General features: G+C 40.9%; 1 protein-coding gene across 1 annotated transcript in view; it reads right to left on the bottom strand.

The window, feature by feature from the left end:
* The window catches only part of Cfap53 (cilia and flagella associated protein 53), a 32,251-nt gene that overhangs the window by 3,369 nt on the left and 8,469 nt on the right, over positions 1-20,413 (bottom strand). Inside the window, exons 2-7 of the mRNA XM_005356265.2 lie at positions 19,708-19,937; positions 18,784-18,957; positions 14,429-14,732; positions 11,287-11,505; positions 9,355-9,571; positions 1,116-1,218 (exon numbers count right to left, since the gene is read on the bottom strand). Coding sequence (XP_005356322.1) covers positions 1,116-1,218; positions 9,355-9,571; positions 11,287-11,505; positions 14,429-14,732; positions 18,784-18,957; positions 19,708-19,937 — 1,247 coding nt within the window. The remainder of the gene's footprint in view (positions 1-1,115; positions 1,219-9,354; positions 9,572-11,286; positions 11,506-14,428; positions 14,733-18,783; positions 18,958-19,707; positions 19,938-20,413) is intronic.

The following is a 20,413-nucleotide window of genomic DNA, read 5'->3' as shown; positions in this document are numbered from 1 at the left end:
ATTGGATTAATAAAGCACTAATTGGTCAGTAGCCAGACAGGAAGTATAGGCAGGGTGACCAGGCAGGAAGTATAGGTGGGGCAACCAGAATAGGAGAATTCTGGGAAAAAGAAAGGCTCAGTCTGCAGTCATCACCCAGACACAGAGGAAGCAAGATGAGAATGCCTCACTGATAAAGGTACTAATTCTCCACGTGGCTAACACAGATAAGAATTATGGGTTAATATAAGATGTAAGAATTAGTTAATAAAAAAAAAAACCTGTGTTAATGGGCCAACAAGTTTATAATTATGTAGGCCTCTGTGTGTTTCTTTGGGAATGGATGGCTGTGGGACTGGGCAGGACAGAAACTTCTGTCAACAGAGAAACTCAGTCTCAAAAAAAAAAAAAACAAGAAAAAAAAGAAAGACAGAAAGAAAAAGGAAGGGAGGGAGGGAGGAAGAAAAGAAGCATTTCTCCTTGTGTGGGAGGCATGGAGGCTCTTATACTCACAGATAAACACTAGAGGAATCAGGATATTAAACATAGGGCTGTCTCTTCAAAGGGAGAGATGTATGATCTGTTTTGTGCACAGGGGTTGATGTGGTTAGTAGCCTGGTGATCTTTGAGCTATCTGTATGGCTGAGACCACACTGGACCCCACATCCTGCTTATGAGCTTGTTTGTCTCAGTCAATTTAGAACCCAACTTTACTGAAAATATCACTTGTACTATACAAAGAATTTTGATGTCTTAAGCTTTATTGTGCACACAGAATTCGTTAAGTATCACCAGTAAACTTTTAACAAATCATACTGTGTTTAAATATGTCTAAAATATACTATTTGGGGCCTGACTCTCAGAGTTTGAACCAACAGCAGCTCTGGAATCATGCTGAACCACACTGACATCTTGCCTCCGATGTGTTACAGAACTAGAAATACAACTCACACTACTAGCTTTTTTTTAAAAAAAAGTTCTTGTAAATTAATGTTATTAGTCCAGATGCTCATCTGGTCGGGCATTAATATAAAATAGTATCAGTAACATATGGATTAATGGTGCGGTATCCTTGTGTTAAAGATAATATTTTTCTACATAAGAAGTGATAAGAAAGAGAATGAACAAGATCATACCTGGCAAAATTCTCCCTCTCTTCACAGTTAAGTTCTTTCAGGCCTTCATTTATGCGCTCTTGCTGCATAGCTAATTCTTCTTGTTCTTTGGCTTTTCGTTGCACTAAGAAAGGCAAGAGGAATTACTTGACAATTTTTTTTCAAGCAAGACTTGCTGATATTTTTCTGGGCACTAAAGACATATTGCCTTCAGAATTGTTTGGGATCCCTGGGATAAAAACATGGTAGAAAGAGAAAACTGACTCCAACAAGTTGTCTTCTGACTCCACATGTGCCATGGTGCATATGTGTGCATACACACATACACACAATACATACATACATACAATTAAAATTATTTTTTAAAACCAAAGGAAAAGAGAAGCACAATCCAGGCATGCGGCTGTACACCTGCAGACCAAGGTACAGGGAAATGGGTGGAAGAAGATCACTTGAACTCAGCACATTGAGGCCAGCTAGGTAACACAGTCTGACCCTGTCTCAAAAACAGAAGGGAGAGGCATTTCTCTCCAGGAATAAAGTTTCTTATCCACTGTGATCCACACGGATTTCTTCTCAACATTTTGCCCTGAAAATCTTTGAGTGGCCTTTTTACAAGAGATTAAAATCTATCTTGGCCAGACCTGCTGATCAGGGAACAGACAAGGTACTCCTTTGGTCATGGTGGATGATTTTTTTTTAATGTGTTCTTGGGTTCAATTTGCCAGTATTTTATTGAGTATTTTTCCATCAATGTTCATGAGGAAGATTGGTCTATAATTCTCTTTCGTGCTGAGTCTTTATGTGATTTCAGTATCAGGGTAACTGTGGCTCCATAGAAAGAGTTTGGCAATGTTCTTTCTGTTTCTACTATGTGAAACAATTTGAGAAGTATAGGTATTAGCTCTTCTTTGAAGTTCTGGTAGATTTCCAGAATGGTAGACATTTAAGGAGAACACACACAGGGAGGGTGAAGCGGTCCCCCAAGGTGTGTATTCCTGTGCTCCTGAACCAGCTCTAAGCAGCCTACGGGAAGGAAAAAAAGAAAGTTCTACTTTTCTCTTCCATGATTTATGTCTTTTCAACCAATAGTCCATATAACTGGAAAACTCAAAACCTACCTTTCCCTGAAAAAAGTAAAATACTGGCCCCAAGCTGGGTTGGAAAATTGCTGCTGGATCATGCCGCCTGGGTAGAATGGATTCTCCCTCCTGCCCAACCCTGACCTTTTAGAAGGATTAAAGACAGTTACTGAAAAGATCTCCTTTGTCACCCAATTGATCCCAGATATTAGGAAAAGAAAGTTACAAAAATTAAAAAAAAATTAAAGCTATCAGTAGGTCCCAGATGCTGGAGGTGGCTCAGAAGGTGTTTACCAACAGAGAACTGATGGGGACAAGGCCTTTTCCGTGAACCGAAAGCCGCCATCACCTTCTCTGATACTGAGATAGAGCTGAACTATCTCTCACATTAGCACAAATATCCCTGAGCATATGGACAGAAATCAACCCCCAGGACTGGCCCAAGCACCTCCATCCAGATTTAATTTCCATGTGCTTCTATACTCCGACTCCAAAAGGTAGGAGTAAGATAAAAACTGTATTAACATGATATAAGGGATGAACAGACCAGTTGAAGGATTATGGGCTACATCTCCTTGTCATTCTTGTATTATAGCTGGATAAACTAAGGTTGGTTTTCTAATAATCTTGGGCCAGCACCCCTCTTCAGTTTCATCTTCTCTAAATTCCTCTGTCTATGTCTGAGTATTTTTTTAATTTTCATTAGTAGGCCTAAGGTTTGTATCTTATCAGTCAACTTTTCACACAGCTCCTTGAACAAAGCCACATCTAGTCTTTCCCAAACAGTTCCACCAGCTGGGGAGAAAGTATTGAAACATATGAGCCTATGGGGCAATTTTCATTCAAACCCCCATAGAGCCTTTGCCTATCACACCTGAGACCTTCAGTATGATCTGCTATGGAATAAATGGAATAATCCTTTTGTATACTATGAAGATGTGTTGCTATCATTGGTTTAATAAAGAGTTGACTAGTCAATAGTTAGGCAGGAAAAGGTTAGGCAGGAGATCCAGACTGAGAAAACCTGGGGAGAAAGGTAGTATTGCCAGCCAGATGTAGAGGGAGCAGGATGTGTAGAAAATGAGCTAACAATCCATGAGCCCATGGTAGCATGAAAATTAATAAATATGGGTTAATTTAAGTTGCAAGCCTAGTTAGTAACAAGCCTAAGCTATCAGCCAAGGATTTATAATTAATAATAAGCCTTTATGTGATTATTTGGGAGCTGGCTGGTGGGACAGAAAAGTCCACCTATAATGAGCTTCAGCACAATAAGAAGAGGAGGAGGAAAAAGAGGAGGAGGGGGGAAAAAAGAAGAAACAAAGGAAGTTCACAAATAACAAATGCAACCAGCTTCATTCTGATTTTTTAGAGAAAGTTATATACATATAGAAATGTTGAAGAGAAATTTTCAAAGCTGTAAATAGTTGTGATTTCCTGGGTAGTAGAATTATGGTTGGTTTTGTTTGCTAACTCACCCTAGATATTTAAGGTTTCCATAGTTTTTCAACAAGTTTAACATTTATCAAAGACATTTCCTTCTCACTTACTGAAATTACTGAATTAACATTTTTTGACTGCTGTTATAGTTCCTAAACTGGAGACTCAATCAGCAAAGCCAGGATGAGCTATTCCTGTAGCTCGCAGATCACTTGTGTGGAAATCTAACACACTCTCACAGTCTGTGTTGTTTCTTTCTGGCAGAGGCAGAAACCTCAAAGTAGCTACACACTTGACTCCATGACCAAGCACTGAGTGCGGAGGAGGAAACACATGCGGTAGTGCATGCTCGGCTTCTTAAGCTGAATGTGGCGATTCTACATTGGGGCACATAACTAAATGCAGAGTCATGAAAATGCTGACAACATTAAAAGGTTTCTGAACATGCAAAATCAAATTTTAATTCAAATTCAAAGAGGTAATGATTTGTTTGCTGGCGTTGCAGCTACTTTCCTGGCACCTGGATTCCAAGTGCACAGCATGCGATTTTCCCTGCACATAATTCTATACCACGCAGTGCCAATGAACGCTGCTGGGATCACTGTGGCTTAGATTTGGGGCAACTGTGTGTTATGAATTGCAGTTTATGTACCAAGTTTCCCGTTCCTAAATAAACAAAAATGGTTTCATTATGGCAGACCATGGGGATCGGATGAGGTCGAAGGTGAATGTGTATCACTGGCACAGGTACAGACATGTCAAGGCACAGATGCCTCGGATTTACCGGAACGGAGGGCTTTCCCCTGGTCTGGCTAAGAGGGATGGCAAAGCCATCCTGTGTGCCAAGTACAGGTGTTGAGGAAAGTTTGGTCTTTAGCTGAAACCAGTGTGTACAGAAATCACCAACCCCTGCTTCCTCCTTCCTGAAGACTGCATCCCAGGACTGCTTACCTAAAGACCGCCCCCTCCCCCCCATTGAGATTAGCTCACCTGCCTCCACAAAAGGCCTTATACATTTAAAAAAAAACAACAACAAAAACCTGCTGAGTTTTCAGGCTGCTGTTTGCACATCTCCGTCACCGCACATGGCCCACCCATTGCCAGCTTTTCTATATGTGTGTCTGTCATTTCTTCATTCCCTATCAGTTAGGTTCATCACTAAACCATGCCGGTCACAGAAATGGTGCCCTATAGGGATCCTGACTACGGGGACTTGGCATTGGGCCAGATGAGGAAAGGCTCTTCTGAGAAATGCAGACACATGACAATTAAAGATAAGGGGACCTTATTTTTATGCACTGGGTACCAAACATGGGGCAGCAGAGTTGAGAGATGAGCAATTATATCTTTAGAATTTGAAGGAAGTTTTTGAGGAACCAAGAAAATAAAAATGTCATGTTTCCATAAGTTCTTAGACTATGTTCAGGAGACCCAGAAAAGATAGAAAATTTGGTTATTTGAAAAAATAGGAGAAAAGTTAAGGATAGATACATAGCAGAAGGATCCAAACATACTTCCATTTTCACTTCAGGTTTATGGTGTCTTAATGGGATTTTATAAGCTGTTTCCTCACAAAATTGCAGTCTGTAAATAAAATAGGGTCCCAGAGGGTGTCTGGCCTTATGCACTTTGCCCCTCGGTTTACAAAGGATTGACGCCTCGCCCCCCGAGACAGCCATAGATAGCTAGGGGTGGGGAGCTCAACTGCAGTTCCAACAGTGCCCCTGGGATCTGGGGAAACAGAGAGGCAAATTTGATTTACATGGCATGCTGGCCCTGACCTGCCTGGTGCCTTGGTCACTGACACTGAGAAATATGAACAGGGAGGATGAAGATACCCAGTCTGTGGCAAAATGTAACTTGAGTCTAGGTTGCAATGAGACCTACGGGAAAATAAACTCTCTCCTTTACCACAAACTTTGTTTAGTGAGAGAGATCTGGGAGACAACACTAATGGTTTTAGCTGCTTTTCCATATTTGAGTGACTTGATTCAGTGCTTGGCCTACAGCCAAAACCAGTGTGTGCATAAAGTGTCAGCTGCATTGTGGGACTGCCTCCCTACAGAGACCCTCTACTCAGATTAGCTAACACACCTATTGAATGTGTGAGGCTCCCGGCTGCTGTCAGTGCGTCTCCATGACAGCACAGGACCACCTCACCCCAGTTTTTCTGTATGTGTCTACAATTTCTTCATCCTCTGTTGCCCCAGTTAGGACAGTCCCTAAACTGTGCAGGTAGTCGAAATAAACAACATCTTCAATTATCTTTCTCATTAATATTCTTCAGTTTGTATCAGATCTTTGGATTGTATGATATTAGAATGTTTTATTATTATTAATTATTCAATTAATGTTTGAGTTGCTGACTTAAGTTTTATTTTAAAAGATCAGCAATTGAATTTTCACTTGGGGTTATGGCAGAACTTCCAACAATTTCTGAAACAGCCTTCAACATAATTCTGCCATTTTGAACTATATGTTTATGTGAAGTTGCATTCTCAGTACTGATGTTTATAAAATAAAAACACCAGTCAACTCTGAAAAATATTAAATGTGCAATCGGTCCTGCATTATCAAATATCCAGCCAAGATTAGGCCCCAGGATTTTATTCTTTATGTAAAATAAGCAAGCACATCTATCTCATTAGAATGCAATTTTGGGGTGCTGGAGAGATAGCTCAGTGGTTAAGAGCATTGCCTGCTCTTCCAAAGGTCCTGAGTTCAATTCCAAGCAACCACATGGTAGCTCACAACCATCTGTAATGAGGTCTGGGGCCCTCTTCTAGCCTGCAGGCATACACACAGACAGGATATTATATACTTAATAAATTTTAAAAATATTAAAAAAAACAAGAAAGAAAAAATATGTATAGCTATACATTTCACCTTGGGGGTAGGATTTCAACATAACGTTTGAGGAACACAAACATTCAGACCATAGCAATGGGAAATAAAGAAATAGCCATTTCTTTAAAAACAAAACCAAAAAAGAATGCAATTTTGCTTTTATCTTTAATAAATAGTAAAAATATCCATCTATCAAAAATTGTTTTAAATTTATTTATGCTATATTATCAGTTTATGTTGGATCTGTGGCCATTTTATACACTCGTATATATGGGGTTGTTTAGCCATTTCCCAAATGAAAGGCTCATGAGAGGGAAACTGTAAGGAGTTATAATCTAGATGCACTGAAGCTATAAGATTGATAGTCTCCAGGAGACTCTTGGAGCATCTCACTGAAAGGCTCTGCATTCAGAGAGCAAGAAGGACACTATGTTGGGTCATCCTCTGGTATAAGAGATTAATGGAAGATGTTGGAGGGAGGGCCTCTTGGTTGTTCTGGTGGCTCAACCCCAAAATAATCACACAGAAACTGTATTAATTAAATCACTGCTTGGCCCATTAGGTCTAGCTTCTTATTGGGTAACTCTTACATCATAATTTGACCCATCTGTGCATAACTACAAGGTTGTGGCCTACCAGCAAAGTTTCAACACATCTATCTCCAGCAGTAGCTCCATGGCTTCTCTCTAAATCTGCCTTCCTTCTCCCAGCATTCAGTTTAGTTTTCCCCGCTTTTCTAAGTTCTGCCCTGCTATAGGTCCAAAGTAGTCCTTTATTAACCAATAGTATTCATAGCATACAGAGGGGAATCCCACATCAGGAAGAAATATTAATTTTGATAAAGATAGACAGATACCAACATGGCAGGAACTCTGGGGAGTGCTCAGGGCCCTGTAGTGGTGAGGGGTCCCTTATAGGTTTCAGTGATTCACAGCACGTACCTGCAGTCATACTGCCTCTGATTCCCAGGTGTCGAGAAGGGGGGGATGTAGAAAGAATCTTGCATTTGAGAAAGGCATACATGACCTTGAGAGTATAGTATGAATAAGGAAGACAGGCCTGTTGGGGACCAGTCTCAACAAAAATACCACTAGCCATGTTAGGACCATGGAGATTATAGAAATATAAGTAAAGAGTATGAAGATGCAAAGATAATAAATCAGAAAACATAGAATAGTAATGGAGGGGAGTTCCAGCGAATACTGAAGTTGCCCATGTTTAATTTCCAATTGTTTAAAATACCCCGACCCTAAGAGGTAAGAGTAAGATAAAAAAAACTACATTAACAAGGAAATGAACAGACCAGTTGAAGGTTGCAGGCTATGTTCATAGTTAAACATTCTGTTGCTAGAACAAAATAAGTCATGTTCATACCCTAGACCAAACATTTTGTAGGAAACCACTCCCTGGTGGAATCCAATGTTATCTTCTTAAGGGAACTGGAATCTTAGTTGAATCCTTTTCTTTTGTTTGAGGTGGAAAATACCTACTTCTCTATTCCTGAAATACAAGGTCTGGATATTAACCACATCTGTTGACAATAATCTTGAGAAATCAGAACTCTCTGATCTAAATCTAGGTGGGACCTTTTTTTTGAGGTGGAAACACAATAACCTTGAAGGAACAGAGGTGAGTTTCAACTCTCTGGCCTTTGGTCAAGGTGGAAAGAGGCTCAGATTTTTTGGGCCTCTACACAGGCCCATTTAGTTGGTGTGTATCTGTCATAAAGTTGAGAGTGTGGTAGCCTGAAGACAGTATGTAGAATCAGCTGGAGGGAGAAAGAAGATGCAGCTACAGATAGGCATGATCTGAAAAGTGTATGGTCTGGATTGTAACAAGTTAACAGAATCTGTTACTTAGTAGTAGAGGGCAACTTGGTCCAGGGAGATCCATGAGACAGGGGAAACTCAGCCCACATGTAATTCCAGAAGTCTTTTTTTGTTTTGGTTTTTCGAGACAGGGTTTCTCTGTGGCTTTGGAGCCTGTCCTGGAACTAGCTCTGTAGACCAAGCTGGTCTCGAACTCACAGAGATCCGCCTGCCTCTGCCTCCTGAGTGCTGGGATTAAAGGCGTGCGCCACCATCGCCCGGCAATTCTAGAAGTCTTAAACTAGAGTTAAGGATAATTGAAGTTTTTATGAAGTTTTATGAACTGCTAAGAGAAAAAAGGGAGAAAACTTCCCCAAACTTTGAGAATGGTCTCTGAATGGAGACCCTTCTGGTCCATCAGTCATCAGAAATGCCGAAAAGTCATAGTTAAAGCCTTGGAGAGAAGGATATACTTTAAATGGGAACACAAATAGCCATGAATGAATGAGCGGTTTGAGCTGACTTTACCAGACACCCAGAATTTCTCAGGGTTCAGTACATTACAGGTTGTTAACAAAATGACCTGTGCAAAGTGATGGAGGGAGAGAAACAGCTTCAGAAAGAAAACAGGGACAGATGAAAGGGCAGAGGAAGAGGCAGGAGTCTGCCTTCCACCATCTTTTATAATTATCAAGGCGAACAGCACTCAGCGTACACATGACTCTTCGACCTTGAGAACACCTCCCCTGGAACTGGGCATGTGAACGTGCTAGGATGGGAAGTTTCTCATTCATTTATGTCTGCAGTTCTAATTAGACAAGAATTGAAAAAGCAGGGGTCTTAGTAATTGCAACATTCATGGTATTTCATGGTTACATACTTTAAATATTTTGGTTGTTAAAATAAGAGATGGGAGAAGAGGGTACAGGGGGACAGTGGGAAGAGGGGAAATGAGAGCACAATATAATGCCATGTGTCTATCAAATGTCACAGTGAAACCCATCATTTTGAATTAAATGCTAACTAAATTAATTTATAAAAAGGAAAGGCAAAAGATAAGAAGAATATAAAATGGTTCCTTACATTTTTCTTGAACTTGGAGTTTTCTTGTACACATGACTTCATTCATGAGTTGCTTCCTTGCTTCCCTTTCAAGGGCCAGCTCCCGATCCTTCTCAGCCAACTTCTTTGCCTTTATCTCCTCTAGCATCCTGTCTAGTTCTTTCTCTTGGGCTTTTTCTTCCATTCGTAGCTGTATTAGATAGTCATTGTATATCTTTTGTTCTCTCCCCATGTCTTCCTACATAGCATAAAATTCAATTCATGTTACAGCAATAAGAACAAGTTCATATTTTTAATACTTGGTATCTTAGGGTTTTTATGGCTGTGAAGAGACATCATGACCATGGCAACTCTTATGAAGAAAACATGTAATTGAGGTGGTGGCTTAGAGCTTCAGCCCATTATCATCATGGCTGGGAGCATGGCAGTGTGCAGGCAGATGTGGTGTGGTAGCTGGAGCTAAGAGTTCTACATCTTGCAGGCAACAAGAAGTCAATTAACACACCAGGAAGTATCCTGAGCATAGGAAATCTCAAAGTACTCTCCAACTGTAGGCAGAGGCTGCTTGTTTGTTCCTGGCCACCCAGACCCAAGATAACCACACAGAAACTATATCAATTAAAATACTTCTCGGCCTATTATCTCAGGTTTCTTATTAACTAACTCTTACATCTAAATTAACCCATTCATATTATTTTGTATTTTACCATGAGGCTTATGGTTTACTGGTAAGGCTCTTCAAGGTCTGCCTCCTTCGGCAGTTACATGGTGTCTCTTTGACTCTGCCTACTCTCTCTTTATATCTCTTTCAGTCTGGCTATATTCTGCTTGGCTGTAGACCAAAGTAGCTTTATTCATTAACCAATAAAAGCAACACATATACAGAAGGACATCCCACATCACCCTGCAGTGACACACCTTCTAGAACAAGGTCATATCCACCCCAAGCAAGTCACTCCCTATGAGATTATATTCCAACCACCACATATGGTAGTTTATTTGTTATGTGAGTGTGTAATGTGTTTGAGTGGACACATATGTGCCATGGTGTATGTGTGTGCACACTTGTGTTGGGGGAGGGGGATCAAAGGACAACTTTCAATAACAAGCTCTGTCTTTATACCTGGGGATAGAACTCAAATCAACAGGTTTGATATTAGACTCCTTCACCTGCTGAGTCATCTTGATAACCCCAAGGGCAGCCTAAAAGGCAGTCTTCTAAAAGGTCCCATCCTAATCTTGTGGTGCTATATACGTAAGCATTCACTGATACACTATTATGTCTGGGATTTACTTCAAAGGACTCAGAAGTAGATTGTATACAGGTATAGACAAGACAAGAATGGACTTTCAATGAAATTTGCTAAAAAGCTTGTTAAGGACACAAGGGGGCCCAGACTTCTCTGAATCTTTTTTAAATGTTTGACAGCACATTTTTTGAGTAAATTGATTCAAATTCTTTCTCAAAGAGTTTCCTAAAGCAGTTACCAACACACTTTCAATGGGAATACTGCTACTCTACAATGGGGTTGACTGGAATATCAACAGGAATGACCTAAATAATCCAGAAAGAAACATTTCACTAAGAGACTAAGCGAGGGCAAATAAGAATGTAAAAACACTGCTTAACATCATTAACCATTAGGGAAATACAAATTAAAGTCATATGAGCTATTTGGCAACATGTGCCATAATAAAACAAAAAGAATGACAATATCAAATGCTAAAGAGAATGTGGAGAAACTGGGGTGCTCCTGCATTGCTGGGGGACTAAAGCTATCTTTTATAGTCTTACCTCCCTTCCTCCCTTCCTCCCTTCCCTTCCTTCCTTTCTGTTGGAAACTGAGCTCAGGGCTTTGTACCACAAAGCACAGAGAAAGTAACTGCCCATAGACTGTCAACTCAACAGTCAATCCTGACTGGCATTTAGTAGGCACTAAACAAATGTCTTACTTTCTTTTGCTTATTCTTATCTGCCTCCTCTTGCAAGTTTTGAAGGGCCCTTCCTACAAGCTTCATATTCAAGTCCTGCTCCTCTTTGTACTCCTGCCGCATGGACTCTATCTTGTCTTCCAAGGCTTTCTTCAAGATGTTCCTAGTTTCCAATTTTGTCTTCCGTTTCCGGAGCTTCTCTTGTTCATTCTCTAGCTTAATTTGTGCATTGTTCTGCTCCTAAGGAGGAATAATGAAGATGAATCAGCATAGTTAAGCAAGCTGTAGTAAGGAGGCTGTTTGTTTGTCCTGGCCACCCAGAACCAAAATAATCACACAGAAATCAAATTAATTAAATCACTTCTTGGCCCATTAGCTCTAGCTTCTTATTGGCTGACTCTTACACATTAATTTAACCAATTTCTATTAATATGTGTATTGCTACATGGCTGTGGCTTACCAGCTAAAGTTCCATCCAGCTCTGGTGGGGCTACATGGCTTCTCTCTAACTGTGCCCTTCTTTCTCCCAGCATTCAGTTCAGTTTTCCTGGCCTAGCTCTGTTCCCCTATAGGTTGCTATAGGCCCAAAGAAATTCCTTTATTAACCAATGATATCCACAGCATACAGGGGGGAATCCCATGTCACCTCCCCTTTTCTGTTTAAATAAAAAAGGAAGGTTTTAATTGTGACATAGTAAAATTACATATACTTTATCTTTTATCATAACTAAGAAAAATTCTAACTATAAATTCTTCAACTCCATCAAAGATTCCAGAAAGATATAACATTACCTAAGTAAACAGGATGTGTATTGTAAGCAACTTCCTAAACTCTAGAATTGACAGAGACATCTTGCTGCCTCGACAGTCACCCAAAGTTTCTTCTGTACCATTGGGGCATCCATCTTCAGCCTACAGTTCCATAGTATCTAGTAGACTTTTCCACGAAGCAGAAAGTTTCAAAGACAGTTCTACCTATATTGGCAGTATTCAGTCACATTTTTCTGTGTCCTGCAGAATGTCTGGCAGACCTTTTCAGGAAGCAGGAACCTTGAAGGCCCATCTCACCTTTAATTAAGTTCAGTAGTCATTTTTCTGCATGTCCAGTTCATCAAGCAATTCAGGCAAGAACAGTTTCTTGCCCAAACGGCTAACCAACTCCATAAGGAGCCTCTTCAAATGCCTGTCCATCTTCTTCTTGAAGTAGATTGGTGCTGCCAGCAGCAACTGTGTCTCATTATCATAAAAACTTCTAAATTCTTAAAGCATTTAAATACCATATTCTGAAGGTCTCTGAATGATTTGAAGAATACCTAACTGAAATATATCTCTATTAACCTATATTCTTAATTATACATTACATTTTTAAATGAATTACATAATTAATCAAGAGCAGAATTATACATATAACAAGATTAACTTTAAATTTGCATCAATAAACCAAGATCCATACCAATTCAAATCTTTATAGCATATCCCCTTTTAAATATAAAGAAACATTTAAAACAATATTTGGGAATGTGGGTTTAGTACTCTCCACACTACTTTTTGTTGTTTATTGAATGAAATAATTTGGGGGGGTATTCAAGGCAACCTTTCATGGGGTCTTGGTCCATCAAGCCACATTAGTCTAGAAGGATTCCATAGGTTCTCATCCTCTGTGGAAACAAAAGAAGAACCTCTTTTCCAAAGCAACATATCCTTAGACTCAAATATTAAAGTCAAGATACCTTTACATTGGTTTAGCTTAGCAGCATGTACAATGAAATGTCTTTCTGTACTTAGCTCCTTCACAGTCAAAAAATTCAAAGAAGACACAATATACATAATCCAGACTCTGTGAATGTTCCATCTTTATGTGGCTTATTTATTTTTACTCTATTTTATTTCCTTTTATAACTCTCTATACTCTTTTTCTTCTTTCTCCCAAGACTATGTACATTTATCCAACACTGTGACCCATTTAGAGGTCTTTTATGTCTGAATCTGTCCTATTGTGTATCTGTAATTCTTTACTATCTAGGAGTGTTTCTAAAAATGGTAAGTGCTCCTTAAAAAATTAAGGTGCGCCACTGCTGGGGAAATATGGCACTGCCTGCTTGCCCCACCCAGTTTAGCATGGCGGAGCTGCTTGCTGTCTCCGAGAGCCATGCACAAAATGCCCCATTTCTAGACACATTTGTTGTCACCACGCAAGCCATAACACGTTGCTCACAAGCCCCATCAAATGCTTGGCCTCCTGAAAGAGCCAGAGGTTGCACTGGCAGCAGGGCCAGAAAGCTGGCATTTCAAAATGGCACAGCTCTTTTCCTGCTAATGCTGAGTCAGGAAAACCTCTCTTAAAGGAGCTGCAGCATGCCACCAGCAAACAGCAAGAAGCTGTATTAAACTCTGTATTTTTGTGTCTAAAATTCCTTTTCAAGTCCTCTCATGTTTTAAGTGGATTTTAGTTGGCCACATGGGAGTTAGAAAAAAGCCATGGAGCCACTGCCAGCGACAGATGTGCTGAAACTTTGCTGGTAGGCCACAACCTGGTGGTATGCACAGATTAATGGAGATGGATTAAATTAAGATGTAAGAGTTAGCCAATAAGAAGTTAAAGCTAATGAGCCAAGCAGTGATTTAAACAATATGGTTTCTGTATGATTATTTTGGGGCTAAGCAGTTGGGAACCAACAAGCACCCTCCTTACTACACAAAGCAAGCATTTATCTACATTGGTGAGCCTAAAGGATTTCTTAGAAATATATACACACAGCTGCATCTAGAGGGATTGTAGAAATGGAGCTTGGTTTTTAATAAAGCTGAGCCAGAAATAAAGCTTTACAGGAATTGTTGTGTGTGTGGTTGTAAAGCGGTAAGTAGGTGTGTATCCAAAAATGACCAAAAAAAAAAAGTAAATGTAAATGACCTTTGACCCCAAATACTCATCACTCACCACTGTGCTCAACATGCCAGCCCCCACTCTTCCCGGGCCATATGCTTCTATGCACACCTATACATCTAGACTTGAGTGTACTGCTAAGAAACAATGATACTTCAAAGTGGAAATATGCTTAATGGACCAACCCCTAGCTCCAAGTCAGAAAACTGTATTAGCCAGTTGGAAACTGCTACATTCATGGAACCCATCACCACATCACAAGCATATGAAAGGGCTCACCAGGAAGCGGGCCTCCTCTTCCTTCATCTGCCTGGCTGCCTGCCTTTGCGCCTGCAGGCTAGTGACCTGAGCATCCAGCCCCAGGCGTGTGTTTTCCACCAGCTCCCTCTGTCTCCTCTCTTCTTGAGCTTCTCGCATTTCCTTGGCTAATCTGTCTTCCTCCCAGAGCTTTGCGTACATCTGCTCTTCCACCAGCTTCTGCCTCTTCAGCTCCTCATTGAATGCTATCTGTGCCTCCCGTTCCTCAATCACCTTTTTCTCATGGATACTGACCAGTTTACTGCGGAGCTCCTCACAGCGTTCCCTGGAAGGGAAATTTAAAAAGGCAAACCCAGCATTTCACAGTGCTGTGTCTAGGCATGCATTTACACAGTAATGCATAGGAGAAAGGGAAGTCAGAGCAGCCCAGACGCAGGCCACCTGGACAGAGGAAATGTGAAGAAACCACGAGGAGGGAGGCAGGTTCCAGAGAAGACCACTAAGATCAGCCAGAATCAGCTGTTCTGCCATCTCCTGTGTGACTTTGGATCAAACGTTTAACTTGGATGTGTAGTGGTGCATGCCTTTAGTACCAGAAAGCAGAGGCAGGCAGATCTCTGTGAGTTCGAGGCCAGCCTGGTCTGAATTTAGTCCTACCAGCTGTTCCTGCATCCTGTGCTCCTTGCTCACTAGAACAGTTTACTCTTCCTGTCGGCCTCTAGAGCGGTGCTTCACAACCTTCCTAGTTCTGTCTCATGCTGTGGTGACCCCCAACCATAAAATTATTCTTGTTGCTACTTCATAACAGTAATTTTTCTACTGTTAGAAATCATAATGTGAATAAATGATATGCAGGATATCTGATATGCAACCCCTATGAAAGGGTTGTGCAACCCCCAGAGGGGTTGAGACCCACAGGTTGAGAACCACTGCTCAGTAGGAAGGATTAGGGCAGTGTATTGTTAATGGAAATTCTAAAGAACCATTGTCAGAGGCAGAGTTTTCATGGTTCTCTGAAGCACATCTCAATCTGATTTTGCTGTTTTCTCATCCTGCTTTGGAAGTGCAGTGAAAATGAACTCTTGTATTACCTTTGTATTATACCAGTTAAGTGAGAACTTACTCCTAGACCATCTGGTCCTGAACGCAGCTTAACAGGAGATATCCATTTGCTTATTCATGCTCAGGAACTTGAGAACCTAACTGACATTCACTTTCCTTAAGTCAATCAACATAGTATCCAATCAAAGAGTTTGACATAAGTCTCAAAAATATTTATTGAAGGCAGGTGTGTGGCAGTCCTAGCACTTGGGAGGCTGAGGTAGAAATATCTTGAATTCAAGGCCAGCCTGTGCTACACTATGAGTTCTGAGCTAGCCTAGATTACAAAGTTAGACCTTTTCTGAAAAATTAATGAATTTGGGCTGGAGAGATGACTCAGCAATTAAAGCAATGGTTGTTCTTGCAGAGGACTCTAGTTTGATTCTGGCACCCATATGGCTGCTCACAGCTGTCTGTAACTCCAGTTCTAAGGCCTTCTTGGGAACTAGGCACACATTTACATCCATGCAGGCAAAAATGATCATAAACAAAAATAATTAGTCTACTTATTAAATAGATTTTTAAAAGGCTAATAGCTATGTTTTAAACCCTTCCAGGAAAAATATTGAACTTTTCAAATCCCTTCTGAGACTGAGATCTTAAAATTAAAAGACATATGAAACTGATAATCATATCATGTGACAATCACTACATTTAAGGACTCGAATAAAAAAAAAAAAGACCAAAATGAAGAAACCAACCTGTGAAATTTAATAGCTGCTGGGCAGTGGTGACACATGCCTTTAATCCCAGCACTCAAGAGGCAGAGGCAGGTAGATCTCTGTGAGTTAGAGGCCAGCCTGGTCTACAGAGTGAGTTCCAGGATAGGCTCCAAAGCTACCCTGTCATGAAAAACAAAAAAAAAGAAAGAAAGGAAGGAAGAAAAGAAAAAGAGAAATATGATAGCATTTTTAAAATATGTTTTTATTATTTTTTAAAAAATCATATGTATATGTTTCTGTCTATATGCTAGTATGTGATGTGAGTACAGGTGCCATTGGGGTTCCAAAGGGGGCATCAGATCTCTGGAGTGGGACTTACAGATGGTGTGAGCCACCAGATCAGTGCACTGCAAAGAGAACATGGGGCTTCTGCAAAAGCAGTACATAGTTCTCAACCCCATGGTAGCAATGCCCTTAGTGCCTGTCTCTTAGGCATATGAGAGGCAGTGAAACTATAACTACAGAATATAACCTATAGCCCTAGGAAGAAAGAGAAATCATGGGGACTGTTCTGGTGGAAGCTTCGCCTACGCCCCCTCCCCCATCTCTCTCCAAACCCTACCACATCTCAAAAAGCCAGTCAAATGATGATCCCCCCCCAAGAAATGTTCAAGACCACTCCCACAAGGTACTTAAACTGCCCCGCAGAAAACAGACATTATTGGCAGAGGCTGCTCATTTGTTATCTGACACCCAGACCTAAAATAATCACACAGAAATTGTATTAATTAAAATATTGCTTGGTCAATCACATAGGTGAATTGCTAGCTAGCTCTTATATCTTAAATTAACCCATTTCTATTATTCTATATTTTGCCATGAGGCTCATGGTTTACCAGTCTTTCTCTTTCAGCAGCTACATGGCTTCTCCTTGACTCCACCTGTTGGACCCTGAAGTCCAGTCACTGAGGAAGAGTCGCCCCAAGAGACCACTCTCACACCGCAGTTGATGTAAAAGCAAGAGCATTTAATTCTGTCACCACAGGGTCTTTCAGCATTCAAGAAGCCAAAAGACCCAAAATAGCTGGTACAGGCTATTTTTATAGAAATAGAAGGGGAAACAAGGGGGTGGGAACCTGGGGGTTATTTTTCAACTATTATGATTGGCTTATTCAAAGGGCTACTGGACTGACCCAGGGCAGGAGAGTGGTTGCCAGATCAGGGGGGTAAGGGGGAACATCTGTGGGTCATTGTGACCCTATTTCAGGGACTGAGTCAACACATCAGGAACTGAGGCAACATTCTAAGGGTTATCTTGCCCCAGGTCCAGGAACGGAGCTCTATTTGGAGAACACTCACAAGGACTCAGGGAGATGGAAAGTTCCCACCATCTCAGTACATGCATGTGTAGTTGTTAGGTCCTTGGTTCCCAGGGGAGGGTGCACTAAGGCTGAGAGGCCTTGGGAATGGCCTCAGAGTTGTCAGAAATGGCTTTAGAGTCATCTTAGAGTTCTATACACCTACTCTCTCCTTCCCTATCTGCTTGGATTACTATGTGCTGTGGGACAATGTACTTCTACCCTGTAAAGATTTGTCACTTGTATTGCTTTAATAAGATGCTGATTGGCTAGTAGGCAGGAAGGAAGTATTGGGGGAGCAATCAAAACAGGAAAATTCTGGGAAGAGGAAAGCCTGAGTCTGCAGTCATCACTTGGATGCAGAGGAAGCAAGATGAGAATGCCTCACTGATAAAAGGTACCAAGTCATGTGGCTGACCCAGACAAGAATTATGGGTTAATGGAGGATGTAAGAGTTAATAAGAAGCCTGAGCTAATAGGCCAACCAGTTTATGATTAATGTGTGTTTCTTTGGGACTGGATGGCGGCGGGATTGGGCAGGACAGAAAACCTCTGTCAACAACTGTGTACACTCTTCTAAGGTTACAACTTACTGTAAGTTAAATCATTTTTTAATATACCAGTGAGAATGCGGGACTGTCCCTTTAAGACAGTGGTCACTCTTAAAAGAAGGGAGATTGTACAACCTAAAGAAGTTGAGCCCTGTTACCCACAACTACCTCCAGTGCACAGAGAATTAAAAAGCAGCCTGTGCTCGGATGGTTCTTAATATAGTCTGGCTCCCCCACGCCCTTTGTCATGAAGGTAATGTTGAACTAAATCACTGATGTAAAACTTCCACCAGCTTCTCAAAAGTTACAAAATCTGGTAATTCCTCTGTTCTTGAGGTTGCTCTGGGGGCTTTCTCTGAAGAGGATCCTCTGTGCCCAACTGCCACCCATCCCAGATGCTCCAATGGGGAGTGTGCTCTCTCCCTCTCCTCTCCTCATCCCCTCTCCCTCTGCTTCCCATCACCCATCTCCTGTGAGGCCCCCAGAGTGTAGTCCCATACACTGTGCTATTTTCTGGCTAAAGTCCTCCTCCCACCTCAAGGGTCCACCATGGTCTTGAAGCTCTTTCTTCTAAGAAGCACCATTGCTGAAGGGCACTATGTGTGCCTGTGCTTCCTTTCCTGGACTAGCAGCAGCAGCTCTGCCATTAGTTCCTTAACCACCCCACGTTCACATCCTGTTTGTCTGCTCTTCCAATTTATTACCTGAATTGCTGCTCTAATTTTTCAGCTACAAACTCCTGCCTCTCTTTTTCCTTCTTCTCTCTTAACAACTTGGTTCTCTCTCTCATTCTGTCTTTTTTCTCTTCAATGGTTTCTCCTTTTGCTTGCATTTCAGCAAAATAATTGTTCTCTTCTGCTGCTAAAAGTTCACGTAGCCTGAAACAAACAAAAAAAACCTAAATAATGTATTCATAAAATTATCATTCCAATTGACTTTCGTTCTTCTGAGTTATTGTCTATGAATTTTTAAAGAAATAAATGATCACTAAGGGTGAGGAAATAACTCAGAAAAACCCTTGCCTTGCGAGCATAAGTTTTGTCCCCAGAAGCACTTTGAAAAAATAGAAAGAGAATTGTCTGGTGATCCGAGTTTGACCCTGAGACCCACATAGTGGAAGGAAAGAACCAACTCCCCAAAGTTGTCTCCTGACCTCCATATGCACAATGACATTCACTCCCTCCAATAAATAATGTTTAAAAAAAAAAAAGGTCACACTGTGTGGTTCTCCACAAAATAAGACCTCAATTTGTGCCATATTTTATTTGCGAATATACAGATAAAATATGAAATGCTTATCTTCAAAATTAGCACAGTGGACAGATTCTAGTTAAAGAAACAAACCCTAAAACAGTATATTCTTTTTCCATCAAAATGTAGTAAATAATAAAATAAGTGAATAAGTAAAAATAATAGCAAAAATAGTTATTGGTTTTACTATAAAAGTCAGCCATGACCTTCATTTGATTTGATTGTTTCATGCACAATCTTAATCTTGTGAGCTGAGACATAACAAACTTGCCCAACATAGAAGAGACCCAGGGTTTAATCCCCAGTGCTCAAAGGAAATAAAAGCGAGTGCTTCCGGTGTGCTTCACAGCCTGTGCTACCAGGTGTGTGAGCCTTACTTATTCCGCCGCTCTTCAGTGTTGATGATAAAGCCTTGCATAGCATCCTTGACTCTGGATTGCACAAGACTGTCAAAGTACTTGCGGTCATTGTGCTGGATCCAGTCAACTCTCAGGCGATCCTGCTCATTGGACTTAATGGAAGCCAAAGTAGTGTGATACTTGTGGTAGCTGCGCTGGATTCTTTTCAGATGTTGTTCAGCCTTTTGAGCCTTGGGAGGCTTGGCCCTCTGAAAACAAATGACAGCTGTCACTCACAATATGCAGAAATCAAGAGCTTGGCTGTGGATAGAAAAAAATTTTTGTGCTATAGAATATTTTAAGGCATGTTACTTTTATTTATGCTCCAGAACATGTGTTTAATGATGCAAAAAAATGTGTTTGATTAAATAAAATTCGCCTGAGGTCAGGAGGCTGAGTCAGCTACTAGCTGACAGGAAGTGGTAGAGAGGAGCCAGGTGGGGAAGGGTTGTTCGGAGGCCCACAAGAGCTTCTGGAGAGATGCCAGGAAAGGAAGTGAGCTACCTGCTATTCAGCCTCTCTGAGGAGCAGAATTCCACAACATTTAAATCTTGGGTTCTTTAGAGGGACAGCGATTTAGATAAGTTCCTTTCCTGGCTTTGAAAGAGTCCGTGAAAGACTGAGGGAACTTTTGCTCTTTCAGCCTAACGACAACCGTGTCTTAAAACAGCAATCATTTGGCTGG

Source organism: Microtus ochrogaster, chromosome 18, assembly GCF_000317375.1.
Source record: "Microtus ochrogaster isolate Prairie Vole_2 chromosome 18, MicOch1.0, whole genome shotgun sequence".
Taxonomy (NCBI): domain Eukaryota; kingdom Metazoa; phylum Chordata; class Mammalia; order Rodentia; family Cricetidae; genus Microtus; species Microtus ochrogaster.
This window is presented reverse-complemented; position numbering and strand designations above follow the sequence as displayed.